Source organism: Manis javanica, chromosome 2, assembly GCF_040802235.1.
Source record: "Manis javanica isolate MJ-LG chromosome 2, MJ_LKY, whole genome shotgun sequence".
NCBI classification, from domain to species: Eukaryota; Metazoa; Chordata; class Mammalia; order Pholidota; family Manidae; genus Manis; species Manis javanica.
Genome location: NC_133157.1, coordinates 124,036,647 through 124,052,906, shown reverse-complemented (window position 1 = coordinate 124,052,906; position 16,260 = coordinate 124,036,647). Strand labels below are relative to the sequence as shown.

At 34.3% G+C, this 16,260-nt stretch overlaps 1 protein-coding gene across 7 annotated transcripts in view; it reads right to left on the bottom strand.

Moving 5' to 3' along the window:
* USP6NL (USP6 N-terminal like) overlaps positions 1–16,260 on the bottom strand; it is a 317,648-nt gene that overhangs the window by 216,666 nt on the left and 84,722 nt on the right. For all 7 annotated transcript variants that reach the window (XM_073229324.1, XM_073229327.1, XM_073229326.1 and 4 more), the window contains exon 2: positions 639–725. In XM_073229324.1, coding sequence (XP_073085425.1) covers positions 639–642 — 4 coding nt within the window. In that variant the 5' untranslated portion in view covers positions 643–725. The remainder of the gene's footprint in view (positions 1–638; positions 726–16,260) is intronic.

Here is a 16,260-nt window from a genome sequence, read left to right as displayed (position 1 = left end):
AAAAGCTGTACTTTCAATTAAAAGTACGACAAAACTGTCATTGGATCCCAGTTATAGTAAAATCTTAACTCTTTCCTTACTCTCCAGAAGTAAAGAATTAACACAAAATAGTAAAATCCAGTTCTGTTCACAAGCAGAAGTGGACAGAAATAACAGAAAGTATTACATATACTACTGAGAAGATAAACTCTACATCAAATATTGTAAACCTATATAGGACAGGCTTGGTTCCATCAAAGTCATCAATAAAAAGTTTTTGTTTTGTTTTTGTTTTGTTTGCTTAAGTATAATATTAACCTATGTCACCCAAAGATTAAATTTCACACAATAAAGCCTCTGCTAATTATGGTCAACTTTCCCTCATATTTCTAGAGTCATTTGTCAATGGTTAGTCAATAGAAAACTTCAGATAACTAAATCAGCCAAGAAGCTCATGACAGATTTCCTTATCACATCTACTTAGGAAACACTGAAACAGCAAAAAGTATCTCCTTTTTTAAATATAGACAATGCCCAGTACTAGCTGAACCAGATTATTTCATCTCTGATGAAGTGACACAGTGACAATTTTTTTCTTTTTTTAAGTACAATACTGCAGATGCCCCTGAGACCCCTAGAATGAAACAAAGGGTACTTACTCATGACTGGAAGGGTCTCTGTGTGTTGTCCCAATCCAATATTAAACCAAAATCTGCTGTCCAAAGATTCTCAGAAGAATACATGTCCTGGTCAGAAAACAATGAGAAAGAAATCATATTTTCTAAAGGTCAGTATTTAAAATAAAGTTTTCTATTAGGAACAAAAATAGTTCCAAAGTGTCTTATTTCCAAAGGACCCTTAGAACCATCTAAATATAAAAAATTACCAATCAACCTTTAGAACATCATGAACCCATTTATATTTTCCTTTTTCTGTAAGAAGTTACCTCAAAAGTAAATAATATGTATAAATTACCACACAGAAACTTATTTACAGTGTCCTCTGTCTTCAGTTACTAAAAATTTACTCCCCTAATAAAGAAAGAAAGCACTTCATCTAGGATAAATATAGCACACCACACCTGCTAAGTTTACTTTGAATGTAAATAAATTATTTACATATGTCATTGAATGAAGTTCACCAGAATCACTGCTATAGACTTTCTTAATGGGCATTTTCCTTGTTATGGGTAATATGATTTCATTATCTAAAAAAATTGGAAACAATGGAAACAACAGCCAAGTAGTAAGAAAAATTCTCTCACAACACAAAGTCACTACATGTACCAATCATTTGGGGCATGTTTTCTTTCAAGAAAATTTTTGTAAGTATTTTTAAGATATACTTTATAAATACTAAATACATTTGGTTCTTTCACTTCAGTATAACACAAAGTATCACCTGTAGCAGTATAAAATACAAACTTAACTCTTTGCTAAGATTTACATTATAAATCTTCCTCTTCTAATACAGCAAAGAAAATGAGTATAAATTAATGCTAATGCCATATTTAAACATAACTATATGCACAAATGCCTCCCCAAATATGATACATGAAATCCAGAGGTAAGATCAGCCCAACACAAAATTAACACTTGTGCTACATCATGTGTAGCTTTGTTCACCAACTGAAAAGCTACTTCTTGGAATCAAAGAAGTGATGGTTACTTTATTTTCTAAATTGATTAAGAAAATAGGATAATACTAAGGACCTCTGCTTTGGAAACAGATTAAAATTAGGATAACATTTTTTGAAGAAATAATGTTTTCCCCATCTATATACTTTGCGCATGTCATGAAATAGACATGAGAAGTATGAATTTATAAAATGAAAACTGTGTATGCACAGCTCACGTACTATAATTACCAGTGGCATATAAACACAGCGCTGCCTAGTAACCACCTATGCCCCATCCTAGATGCTTTCTTCTTTATCTACACCGTAGATACTATTAAATGATTTTCAGTATCCAGATAATTCAATTATCCCAAAGGAAATGAGAAGTTACATGGAAAATCTTAAACAACATATAATCTCCATGTTAGTTTTAGAATACATAATGAAAATTTTTTACTATATACACACTTTCTTGATGGTGCTCTGCCATCACTTAGATTTGTTTTCCCTCCCTGGAAAGTATGAAGTCAAACATGCTAACTACAGGAACATGATGAATGATGACATGGGAAGGCAATCCCATGTTACAAACACAAAAAGTAGATTAAATGTTCACAGATGACCCAAGAGTGCACTTAACTTACAGTTCACTTAAACTTGTAGAGTCTTATCTCTGCCCAAAAGCTTTTTTTCTTTGTTCATGTTTATGCCAAAGTGGTTTCGTTATCTTAAATTCAAATGGCAACATCAATGCACTTGGTACTCAGTGTGCCCCTGCTGCTCATAATCATAAATTGTGGAATAAATATGTATTCAATAAATACTTGATATACTAAGATATCAAGAGTTTTCTCAGCATTACAAATAGAAACCTCAAAAACACCGAGATAATGAAACTTACAAATACTTAATTTGTAACCTTAGCATCTGAGGTGATATGTACTTTACAAATATACAATAATGCATGAGGTGGAATTAATGTAAAATGTCATGGAGTAGTTCCTAGTAAAAATATTTTTAAATTACTTATAACCAAAGTCAATTGCCCAATATTCTTTATGCCAATACAATTTTGAAATGTAGAGCCTCACATCTACTTTCAAAGTAGGTAGTAGCCTACTAATTTTTTAAAGGAAAGAGGCAGTTTGGTAGCACTTAGGATAAAAATTTCACATTCCCCTTCACCTCCTCTAAGTGCTATCCTCTCCCCCTGGACATACAAAGAAGTGTTGTTCACACTTCTTACTTGCTGCTTTTCACACCATCCAGGAGGGAAAAAGTAATCTGTCTTAAATCCACAATTTCAAATAAAAAGCAGATTGGGATATTTTGGCAAAATCTGGCCTTTAAACTCAATTTTTCCAGGAACCTGAGCCATTACTGTTTATTCTCAGCATGAGAATTTATACTCATGCTAACTTAATCAAGTTTTTTCAAATGACTCCTCCAACTTTTGTGACAAAATTTGACAGGCGTGAGTGGTAAGCCTAAAGCAGGCCTAAGGACAACCCATCCTAACAGGGAACTCAGGGCCAGGTTAAAAGGAAAACAATCTCACCATACCCTTTGCTTCACTGCAGATACTAACCATGGCCTAAAAATAATTTCTGTCACTTTTTCATAGTTAAAACCTCTAAAAGTACCTAAAAAGATTTCTGGTTTTTGTTAACACGAGATAAATGTATCCTAGAACTAGCTAGCAATCCCAATTTGGATTATTTTAAAACTTAAATTTAATAGAATTATAAATCACAACATATGGTATCACATTCTATATGGTATCACATTCTATTGTTATCTAATAACATTCTTTCAGGAGACCAAATTAACAATAACTTATTTTACAATAACTTCTATAAAAAAAAGAACCCCAATCTCCACTAAAAACCGATGTGATCTCCATTTTTTAACTCTCATCACAAATTTTAAAAAATCAAATTTAACCTTGAAGACATATGCTAAGTAAAATAAGCCAGTCATGACAGGACAAATCCTCTATTCCACTCTTTGAGGTACTGAGAGAAGTGGAATTCATGGGGACAGTAAAATAGTAGAAGGGGAGGAGCTGGAATAAGGGAAAGTGGGGAGTTGGGTGCTCAATGGGGACAGTTTCAGTGGGAAGATGATTATATGATGAAGTTCTGCAGATGGATGGTAGTGTTTGTACATCGATGTGACTGTACTTAATGCCACTGAACTACACACTTAAAAATAGTTAAAATGGTAAATTTTATGTGTATTTTACTACAATCAAAAAATACCAAGGAAAAAGCAAATTTACCTATGGTGCCAAAAGAGTGAATGAATTCTAAATAACAGAAACTTACTACAAAAAATCTAGACATCTTTATTAATAAACATTAAAAACCAGCTGCACATTTCTAAAATATTTGGAAACCAAGGAAAAAGAAGTGTCTACCTAAGAAACAGCCAGGACTCATTATTTAGTTCTGTTTTTAAATCCTTAAAACTGATAAGCCCCTATTAAAATCCAGAAGCAAAACAATACTTTTAGCACTGACTAAAAGCCTTTTTCTAATCTTCCATTCTTTTTTTTTTCTCTCAGGATTCTCTTGGCTGCTTGTGAGCTTTACCGTGTGTTTAAAAGGATAATTATTCTATTTTACCAAGCACTAGGATCTTGATCTCTCAAGCTCATTTGTTTTTATCCCACCCATTTTCAAAATACTTTTCTCTCTGAATACATATATACTTTTTCAGTCATGCTCCCTTGAATCAAGAAAATATTTATTGGCACCATGAAGCTGAAACTGATTAAAAACTTTAAAAACTTTAGTCACAGTTTTATTTTTACCTTTCAGCATCCTTAAATTTTTTTAGAATAAGGAAGAGGACAAAGTAATTATTTAATTAATTCTTTCTAAGAATATGTAACTTCATGGTCAATTTCCACTTGAAGAACTTCTACTACTCTACTGTGAATTTTCCTATTTTTATCATTTAAGATAACTTCTCCAACTAAAAATAAAGCTCAGGGATTTCAGTTTCTGAGATTCTTGTGTCCAAATGGTTTGTGAACCCTCTTGCTACACGACACCTATAAGTGCTTGGTAAAATAGAAGAATTATCCTTTTAAACACACTATAAAGCTCACAAACAACCAAGAGAATCCTCAGAGACAAAAAAAAGAACAGGTATACAAATCAAGAGTGGTGAATAGGTAGTGATGCCAGCACCTGCCCTGCTGGCATTTGACTATCTCCCATAACCAAGCTGTTCTGTCCAATATGGCAGCCACTAACCACATGTAGCTAGGTAAATTTAAATTAATTAAAAACCTGTACAATTAAAAATTCAATTCCTTTGTTGCACTAGCCGTATTTCAGATGTGGCTATTGGGAGCTGTATTATTATCACAGATATAGGATATTTCCATCATTGCAGGAAATTCTACTGGACAATATTAAAGAGCTTTCAGTGTAAACAGCCATGTACAGGACAAAGCCAAGGGGTCCCACTATACAATAAAGGAAGTCAGAGTACAGACAAGCACATAAAGCCTGGCCCCTGAAGGACTAGATCTTCAGTAAAAAGAATAAACTACAAAAAAAAACAATCTACCCCAAAGGGATACTGAAGTAAAGTTCTGCCCTGAGGCTAGATTTGTGTTTCGGGAGGGGAAGGATAGTATTCCCTGGAAATTTGTAACCAAACCAACCTTCACACAGGTTTCAAGTTCAAATCCATACTACCTATATGCTGTGAGAATCCCAAACCTAGACAGTAAGTGGCTCTGGCTTGATATTGTCCTCAACTGCAAATCCTGTCTTGGAGAAATCACTCTTAACCCAGGTCTCAGAAAAGTTCCACAAAAAAAGTTACAATAATAACAAGCTCAAAATTTAAACTACGTTTATTAAGCAAGATTTAACAGCAATAAGCAGATTAATCACAAATTTTTAAAAAAGGATAGTAATAATGTTTCAAAATGCAGTATGAAATGGAAAGTATTAGCAAAGAAGAGAACAGATTTGGAAAGTAAGTTAAAAAGAGCAGAACTAAAATTAAACCTTATTGGACAAGTTCGGCAAACCACACTGCTACAGAGAGAACTAACAAACCAGGAGACAGATCATAAATTATACAGAATGCAACAAAGGAAAACAGATAAAAAATATAAAGGAAGATTAAGAGACATGAAAAATAAGATTTAAATAAAATCTAATATGTTTATCTAATTGGAATTTAACAAAGAGAACATAAATAATGAGGGAGATAGTATACAAAAGGCGAATAACAGAATTTTCCTGAATTGATGAAAGATACTAATGTACAGATTCAAATTCAGCAAATTCCAGGAAATATAAATAAAAAGGAAACTGACACCTACCGACATCATAATGAAACTGTAAAACATTAATGACAAAGCATCCAGGACAAAGCATCCTGGCCATGGTGTACAGGAATGTGGACAGAACAGACGCTGCACCAGATCGAACAGGAGGCTTTCAAGAGTACGCAGCCTGCCTGTGTTTTCTGGTACCCCTACTCTGTACCCAGGTAGCTGCTGGTCCCAGAATGAGTAGAGACCTGGCACATAACTGAACCCAAACCACAACTTATAGCCGAACCTAGCAGACTGACAAACCTGTGAACTAGAAATAAATGTTTGTCACTGTATACCAATGAATTTTTGCAGTGGTTTGTTACTCAGCATTATTTCAGCAGAAGATGAGTAACATAGAGGGTTAAAAGGTTAACTTTAAATGCAAATTAAATTTGTGTTTTGGTTTTACTAAATTTTACTAAATTTGTGTATACACACACACACACACACAAACACACACATCTATATACACACGCACATACACATATAATGATACCATTTATATAAAGTTCCAAAATATGTAGAGCATGGAAGCTGAGGGAAAGGATAGCATGGACATCAGTAATTAGACCTTCTGTAACACTTACTGCATGTACACAACCTTTTTATGAATGTAATATTTCATAATAATATGAAAAAGCAAAATTTTCCCAAAATTCGGAAGTGGAATTATTATAAATAAAAGTAACGTAATGCATGTAATCACATGTATAAGAAGTTAAATGTATTTATAATTTTAAGCCATAATTAAAGGCAGGAACAGTTATCGTGGCTCATTTATTCTTTAAAAGTAAAAGACAAATACAAGTAACAGCCAGTGCCACTATAAACTGCAAGAGAGCTTTTATTGGAAGACTGATGATTATACATTACCAACATGCAGAGGCAGCAGGCCTACCCACACAGTGGTATCATTTGCACTGTCTGATCTCAGCTGTCTGAGCTTTGAAGCTTCTGATCTCACCTTCCCAGTTGTATAATCTTAGTTCATTTTCTAGTAGAAATTCCTACATCTTGTTTCGCTAAATTGCTATGTGCTGAACTGCCATCCCAAGAAAGCTTAAGAAAATTTCCTTCATTGAAGCATTACTTGCAACAGCAAAAAAATTATAAACAACTTAAATGTCCAATAATAAAGCACTGACTAAGTGAATTATTAATTACATGTAATGGACTTTCATGCACCCGTTTTTAAATGTCTAAAGAAATTTAGTGACAATGTGTGAATGAATGCTCTGCAACGCGCTCTGTCTCAAATCATCAAGAAGTAATCGAAATGACGCCTCAAACAATTAAAAGTGATTTGCCCCAAAGGCTTATACACAAATACTTCAATAATTAATTTTCAGTTTTTAAATTTAAAACAGACAAATAATATACAGTTACTGTCCACTCAGTATTTACTGAGCAGCTATTATGAGCCAGGCAGTGTTCTAAGTTCTACAGACAAAAACCACAAATCAAAGACCCTATCCCCATAGAACTTGTATTATAGTAATTCTAGCATCTTCCTTTCTTAATTCAGATTCTCTGTTGATTAGGTCAAATACATATGTCAGGGCAGATTCCCAGGTATATCTCTTCATTCCAGATGAAAAAATAGCTTTAATTATATTAAAGTCATCATTCATTGACATGTAAGGTCTCATCACCGTACTTTAACAATCTTGAGCTTTTTATAAAAAATGTACTTTCTACATTTTATAAGCCCCTGAAACACAGTGCTAAATTCCCACAGCTTTAAGTATTTTCCCGGCTCAAGGGAAGTAAAGAAAATCTTCTATCATTGCTAGTGAAAGATAGTTTGTTTATCCTATTCATTAAATCAACAAAGTACTTCCTGCTAATAAGATCAGAGAATGAGACAGGCAAAATGAGAAATGGTTTGGTTTCCTCGGTTTGTTTATACATGTATGTTAATCAATCATCAGATAAGAATAAGGTTAAGTTAGATTTCCAGAGGGACTTAACCAAATTCTAGTAGCTCTACACTGGTCAACACGTAAACTTCTAGGTACTGAGAAAAACAAATGTGCTTTCCCAGTCTTCCTTCCTTACCTCAGTTAGAGAGGCAGGGGCTTTCAATAGTAGCTTATAATCTGCTTACAAAATTGTCTAATCACTTGATACATACTATCATAAGACTGCATAGAACTCCTGAGCTCTCCAGATAAAAGCTAAAAATTGAGACTAAAACATATCTAATTTTCAGATTTTCATTTAAAAAGTCAGTTAAAAATTCCAGATTGTTTTGTTCATTCTATTTTGTTTTGAACATAATAGCAGTAGACTCACAGACACTGAGAAGTAATTGGTAGTTACCATGGGTGGGGGAGGGGCTGGGGTCGGTGGGTAGGAAGGTTGAGAGGGATAAAGGGCACAAAAATTTTCAATCATAGTATAAACTGGTCACAGGAATAGTAGTACAGCATGGAGAATATAGTCAATTCTGTAACATCTTCCTATGTTGACAGATAGCAAGTGTACTAATTGGGGTAAGGATTTAATAATATGGGTAACTGTTGAACCACCGTGTTGTACACTTGAAACTGATATAAGATTGTACACCAATGATACTTCAATTTAAAAATAAAGTTTAAAAGAAATTTCAGACTGCTAACTATAATAAGCACTATAGCAGACACACTGAGAAATATAAAGTAGATATAACCCCAGGCCCTACCATTAAGAAATTTTTATCTAGTTGACTTCTAAATACAAGAATGCACCCATCCATCTAGTCAATAAATACTAATTCAGCTCTACAATCTGCAAAAACTTACCAAGAGGCTTGAGCTATAATAATCAAGACAAACCTGATCCCAGCCGTCCTGATGTTAATAGAACATATTCAGGATAAAAGTACTAATGGAGATGGGAGGCAAGAGCTTTAGCTTAGGCAAAGGCCCTATACCAAATGAAATTGAGTAAATTAAGGGGCAAAAAAAATGTAAACATTTACAGTTGAAGAGAGACAAATTCATGTAGGATATCAATAAAATTAGAATTCAGCAAGTTGATGGCAGCCTGTGGGCCTTGCAAGAAAATCGCTCAACATACGGGAAGTCATAGTCTCGAGTGGTACAGCTCTCCATTAAGCAGCTCTAGAAACTCAGATCAAGTCACTTCTCTGAACTTCAGTCTCTCTATCTGTAAAACGAGCAAGAATTTCTGACCTGTCTACCACTCAAGACTGTCAAGGGCTTATGCTTGAAAAAACGCTTTGGTAAACTAAATATCCTATATATTTAGCACATGTATTAGTACTGATCCATTTTTTTATCTTATAAAATAAAGGAGTTGAAACACAATTTTTAAGTTCTCTTTCTAGCACTGTAAGGTTTATGACCTAAAACCTAATATAATTCAATGGGTAACTAAGAAAGATTCTAACTTCCCAAGCACTGTAAGTAGGATCAATCAATAAAAATAAGTAAATAAATAAAAATCAATTGCAGTTAACCAGGTATGAACTAAAACAAGCTAATCTAAAATGTTGGTTATGTTAAAAAAAAAGAGAGGGGTGGGGGGGCCAGAGTCAAATGACATTTGGAAGCAGGTCCAAATGACTATTAATAGTGAAGTAATCAGAGGTAACCCTCAGTTTGACGGGAGAACCCAAATGACATGCTTCTGGTAAACCTCGGTGATGGCAAATCACTGACTGTAGAGGAAAAACGTTTTGTAATACAAAAATACTTCCCAAGGAAGTCTGGTGAATGAGCTTACAATTCAAAGTGATAATAAAATGTTCAAAACAAAATGTGATACAAATTGATGACGGATGAGGCTCAGTATTTTCAAAAAGCAAATTCTAAAAAGAAATTTCAAAGCTATCTCTTCAGCAATGAATGTGGACAGTCTGCTAACAGTAACTACACTTAGCACTAATTTTAATACATATTCTGAAATGCTGCTTTAAAAATTAGTCTTAGTTACTTCACAAACTCTCCTACCTAGTCTCTATTTCCCAATGACTAAACAACTAGCTAGAAAAGTAAAATGTAAGCACATGAAAAGTTACGTAACTGACAAGATAAGGAGCTGCATCTCTAACAAAGCTAGACCACATATTACATACCAACCCCCTTGCTTAATGACAATTAAAATACTAGAACAAAATAATAATATATTAAGTATATTTTTTTAATTATTAAAAGTATCAGAGGGTGTAAACTAGTTTGAAAACCTGACAGTACCTACTAGAGCTAAATATATTACCTAGGTACTACTCAACATTTCATTCCAGAAGTATTTCCAAAAGAAAGGAGCGCATGTGTCCAATAAAATACTTGCATAAGAATGTTCATACCTTTATTAACAGCTAAAAATTAGTAATGGAAATGACTATTAAAAGTAGAATGAATAAACTGTGATACAGTCATAAATTAGGCTACAACTATGGCAGACTGTATTTTCCAGTAATGGTGACTACAATATTTCTGGTGTCATACGCTCCTTCAGAATCTTGCCTCTCCTCATCAAGAGGTAGCATCCATTTCCCCTCTCTTTAAACCTAGGTAGGCTCATAACTGCCTCAAAGAACAGAATGCAGTAGAAGCAAAACTGCATTAAGCCTCAAAGCCAAGTAATGAGGCAATACAGCATCTATCTGACTCACAGACTTTCTACCCCTGTCCCCACTGCATGCATGTGCAGAACGCTCACGTGGAACCGAGCCGCCAAACTGTGAGCACACTCAGGCCTCATTTAGGTGTTCTGTCATCAACCACCAGATGTGTAAGCGAACCTTCAAATGGTAATTAGGCACAGTCTTCATGCAGCCCTACTTGGAACCCAATGAAGCAGAGACAAGCATTACCCAAACTTCGTTTTTGTGAGGAAAATAAATGCTGCCCTTATTTCAGTCACTGAGCTTTGAGGCAAGTTTTTACATCTCACAGAAGAAGTACAGGGCAATGAAAAAGAAACACTACTGCTATATGCAACAACATAGTTGAATCCCACTGTTACAACACAATGCTGAATGAAAGGTACTAGACACAAGAGAGTGCATACTATATGATACCATTCTGACAAAAAAACTGGAAAATGCAAAATTAATCTACAGTGATAGAAAACTGAGTAACTATTACCTGAGGCAGGAGACGAGGTGGTATGGATTGGGAAGGAGTGCAACAGAGCCTTTTCAGGTGGCAAAAATGTTCTCTATATTTAAGTGGGTGTGATTATACACTTAATTAGATTTATAAAAATTCTTCAGGGTACACCTTTAAGATTCATGCACATTATTATATGTATATTTAATTTAAAAGGGGGGATGGGTGGTGATCAAAGAACTAACAATAATGAGGATTACTACCCACAGTTCAAGAGAGGAAGAGAATCCAAAACAGAGAAGCATGGCACACCAGGGCTACTTTCCTCCCAGAAATGTCTGCCTAATTAAAAGAGGTGTCTGAAGAGACAATGTACACCTAGACAGCCTTGCAGGCTTGGAAAACAAAATGTCAAGAGTTAAAGATTAACCAAGGGATTAGTCCCCTGCTTTGGAATAAAACCTCAAAAGCTGAATCCCAGAAGAGGGATAACACAGAAGTAAACTAAACCAACCCTTGCATAGTTTCTCAGAAAACTTCAATTTGGATAAAGGTGATCCCAAGTACCTGTCAAAAGCAATAGAAAGGTTCTTACCTAAATCTATAATTACTTCTAGAAATACTTTTTCAAATACAATTAACAGTACACAAAGATAAGCAGGCACAAAAGGAGGTAAGACTCCTTCAGAAATAACTGACCACAGAAAATACCAGCAGGACTCTAGGATAGATTTACCATGCTTACTCTGTCCAGAGATATGTGCAAAGCTTGAAGTATTTGATAGGGAATTAAAATGGCATAACAGATTCTTAAAAGAACCAAACTGAATTTCTAAAATGAAAAATACAATAACCAAAACTAAGAACCCAGAGAATACATTTCAAAGCAGATTAGAAAGAAATGAAAACTAATTTAATAAACTGGAAGATAGGCCAGAAGAAAATATCCAAACAAAAAAGAAACAAGATGGAAAATACAGAACACAGGTGAAATACATAGAGGATTCAGTGAGATGTAGCACTGTGTAACTGAAGTCACAGAAAGATTAAGGAAGAGAATGGGAAAGATGCAGTATTTGAGGACACGATGGCGGAGAACTGTCCAAAACTAACAAAATACATCAAATTACAGCATCAAAAAGTATATATCCTAAGCCAGAAAGGGAGCCGGTGGGGGGTGGGGAGGACCTTCTGAAATCCAGATGCAAAAAGAAAATCTTAGCATGAGAAAAAAATTAATTACCAACAAAGAAATGATAAACTGCACTTCTCAACAGAAACAAAGCCAAATACATAGGTGAAAGGGATCAAGAGATAACAAACTTCCAGTTATAAAATAAGTCACGAGGATGAAATTTCAGCATGGGGAAACAATATTGTAAAAATTTGGTATGGTGACAAATGGCTACTACATTTACCATGGTGAGCATTTGTAATGCACACAAATATAAAATCATTTTTATGCTGTATATCTGAAACTACTATAATGTTAGGTCAACTAACTTCAATAAAAAAGAAACAAAGTCAAATATTATAGAATAATCTCTTCTGGAAAGAACTAATATATGTATATATGTATCTCCATTCTAGAATTCTATACCTAACAAGATGTATCTTTCAAGAACATAGGTGAAATAAAAACATTCTCAGACAAAAGTCTGAAATTTCGTCAATACCAGATCTCCTCTAAAGAAAATACTAAAGGGTATTCTTCAGGAAGAAGGAAAATTATTCCAGATAGAAGGTCAGTAATCCAAGAAGGCAAAGAAGATGCAGTAAATCTAACTGTAATAACAGAATAAAACAATAGAAATGCACCTTTGAGGTTTAAAATATATATGCATTTGAAAACATGGTAACAATGAAAGAGGTAAAAAGGGAAAAAAAGAGGAAGGAAATTAATTTAAATGTTTTTAAAGGTGTTACATTAACTGAAAAAGGGTGAAAGTCTCAATTAATGTTACACTTCCATATGTCAAGAAAACATTAGAATTTCTTAAGCATATACTAAAGTAACAGTGTTATAAAAGTACACATAATCCAAAGCTAACAGAAAAGTTAATTGAATAACTGTTTTTTAAATAATCAATCCAAAACAGAGCTGGAAAGAGAATAAAACACAGATGAGACAAATAGATTTTTTTAATTCTTAAATGTTAATGTTAATATCAACACTTAACTATGTGCCAATTCACTTTTGTAACAGACATCAGCAAAATACATAGAAATATCAAGCCCACACACACATACCTAACCCTTAAGAACTTTAACCTCCACATCTATTTCTGTTACATTGTGACTGATTTCAAAATTTTATTTCACCTTGTATTACCACAGATACTTAACAAGCATTAAAATGTCCAAAAATAAACAGAAAATCCCAGAGAGCAAATACTACTATATTACTAACTGAAATTAATATATTAATAAGCTTAAAAAGTATATTCTTTCACTTACTTCATGAAAACCATGACTCTAATATTTTTTGATTCACTTACTAATTCAATGAAAGGAAAATTCCAGGATAAAATTGTAACTTTTTCTACACTCTTATCAATGTCAGCAAGACACAGGTGCAACATGTACCTCTGTTAGAGAACAGTAATCTTTTCAGAGCCAAAAACACTTAAGCAAACAAGATATGAAACTCCAAAGTTGCTCTTGATCTTCCTATAAGCAAATAAAACTTCCTGTCACTCACTAAATATTTTATATTTTAGGGTTGATTGCTACTGCCATTTTGTGAGGGGAAGATATTTTAAATAAGGTAATTCATGCTCTTTCAAGGGACAATGCTATCAAAATTGTATCAAAATACTATACTGATACAGTATCTCCATAAAAAAATCAAAGAATCTTCTAATTAACATTTCAGTTTTACTGACTGAGAAATTAACAAATAAATGGTGCCAGTTATAATGGTAGATAGACACTAACATGTGCAGAGAGTCATTTTCAAGTCTGGTGTGTTTAAAGTCAACTAAGTGACTCCCTTCCTGTAATGGCTGTGAAACAAGACTGAGCCACTTGGTTCAGAGATTAGAGAGTATGGTGCCAAAAGCCTTCTCTATACAACCAACAGTGGTTGTAATGTGCCAGGTAGGGAACTAAGGAATACACAAGCACTCTTAATCTCTCTCTCAAGAGTCTCTTCAGGGACTGGGTGCACGCTCTTCTCTCATCCTCAGAGTCCCACCCATTCATCTTCTCTTCTCATGTATCTTCTCCCAACCTTAAGGTGTAACAGGTCACTTCCTTAGAGAAGCTTGCCCTGCCACCCCCAAATCAAATTAGGTTACCCAGTTATAGGGTTTAGAACTCCCTGAACTTCACTCCAAAAGACTTTCCCCACTGTTGTTGGAAACAAGGTACCTAACACAGGATCATGGGGTGCACAGAAGGCATTCAAAAATACCTGTTGAATAAACAAATTTGGATGTACAATTCTGCCAATTTTAGAAAGAAACAAGCTTTTAAAAAATCAAGTTATTTACATTAAATGATACAGCCTGGAAATGGCACCAACCAGTTGAGAATCCAGTGCTTGTGACTGTAATTTCCATGCACTACAACGAAGCGTGCTAGAAGTCAGATTTCTCTCAAATTAGTATTATTTTTGTATTGATGTTTTTTGAAATTGAGACACTTTTTAAAGGAAAAAAATGAGACTAAATGTAAGTAGATCACATCTAAGAATTCAATACGCCTTTCAAAAATCACACTGAAGGAATAAACTATAACTTTCTGGTACTAAACGGTTTGAGTATTGTTCATAAAAATATACCACTACACTAAAACAAGAAAGGTTAAAGTGAAATTGCAAACATAAACCAGAAAATATAATCACTTGTCCCTTTATCTCCCACTGAAGTAGCTATTCCCAAAGTTTTAGTATTGTAGCTGTCTTTTGCCAGTTTCAAACCGTCTTAACATTCCTAGCACATTTTAACAAAAGTAATTTTCTTTTCAATTTGCCACTAAAATTTACTGGCCGCTTTTTCACAAATCTTCACCGGCTACAAAATATACAAGTAACTTGAGATTGAGGTGCACATGGTGGCAAAGACTGACCAGTGCAATCTCCGCTTGGTAGGGGGAGGTCCAGATTGTATTTGTTATGCCAGGAAGTTGTCTTGGTTTCCAATAATGCTGAAGATGACCCGTCATTAACAGATGGTGCCAAAGAGGACACTTCTACTTACTGGTTTAACTAACGGCAGCTGTCCTCACTAGGTACTATTTCATGTCAAAACACTGTTATAACTGGTAATGGTCTATCCTTACCAAAAATAAGTACACCAGAGTGTTCCACAGGCTAGCTAAAAACAGTAGGAACCAACACAGACTCAGGGCCCAAATTACTGTTTGGCAAAGGATGCTTCTTTGAATGCCTTTATGACAACTCACTAATTCCTTAAATACGTAATCAGCAAAGGAATTTCTATTTACTCAAAATACCTGTACATGCAATTAAGATGATTTTCCTAAGAAAATTTATGCTTTTATTGTTAATGTTTTTATTTTATATTTTGACATATTTCAATTACTTATGTAGAACACAATAAAGAATCAGTACCCATTTTAAGTAATAAACGACTGTGTTTACAAATTTTATTATAAAAAAACCAGCAACCGCATGAATACTTTTAATTAGAGTCTAACAGAGAAACAGAAGCAAGCAAACCACTGTTCACTGGATGCCAGCTAACGTAATTCTTAATAAAATGACTTCACAAAAGAAAAAAGTACCCTGACTTTCCTCTAAAAGAACTTCCCAGAGTTTCAATATATGAAGGAGTTGGCCACAGTGCTCTTTAAAATTCTATCCTTCTTTGAGCTAGCAAATCAGTTATCTATCCCAAAGTCTTAATTCTATTTATAAAGTATTAATACAGAATTGAAATCACTTTCTACTAGCAAGCAAAATATTTACCATCATGTCCCCACCTTTTTAATTTCCATTATGTCACATTATTTCCAATAAATTATTGTCCCAATTCAAAAGTCCTTCCCAGTGCCATAAGGGACTCACTGAACCCGTGTTAAAGTCTACTGACTAAAAGCCTGTGTAGATTAAAAAGTGGGTGGAAGTGAGGACGGAGGGAGTTTAATTCACCATCCACGGAAATGTTCTCCGGTGGACCCACAGACTCCTCACGTTTTCTGGCATTAAAATATCTGCGAGTAACCAGTCTCAGGCTTTAGACATGCCGCACCATCACAAGGTTGCTAGCCCTAAAATACTTTGCAAACTT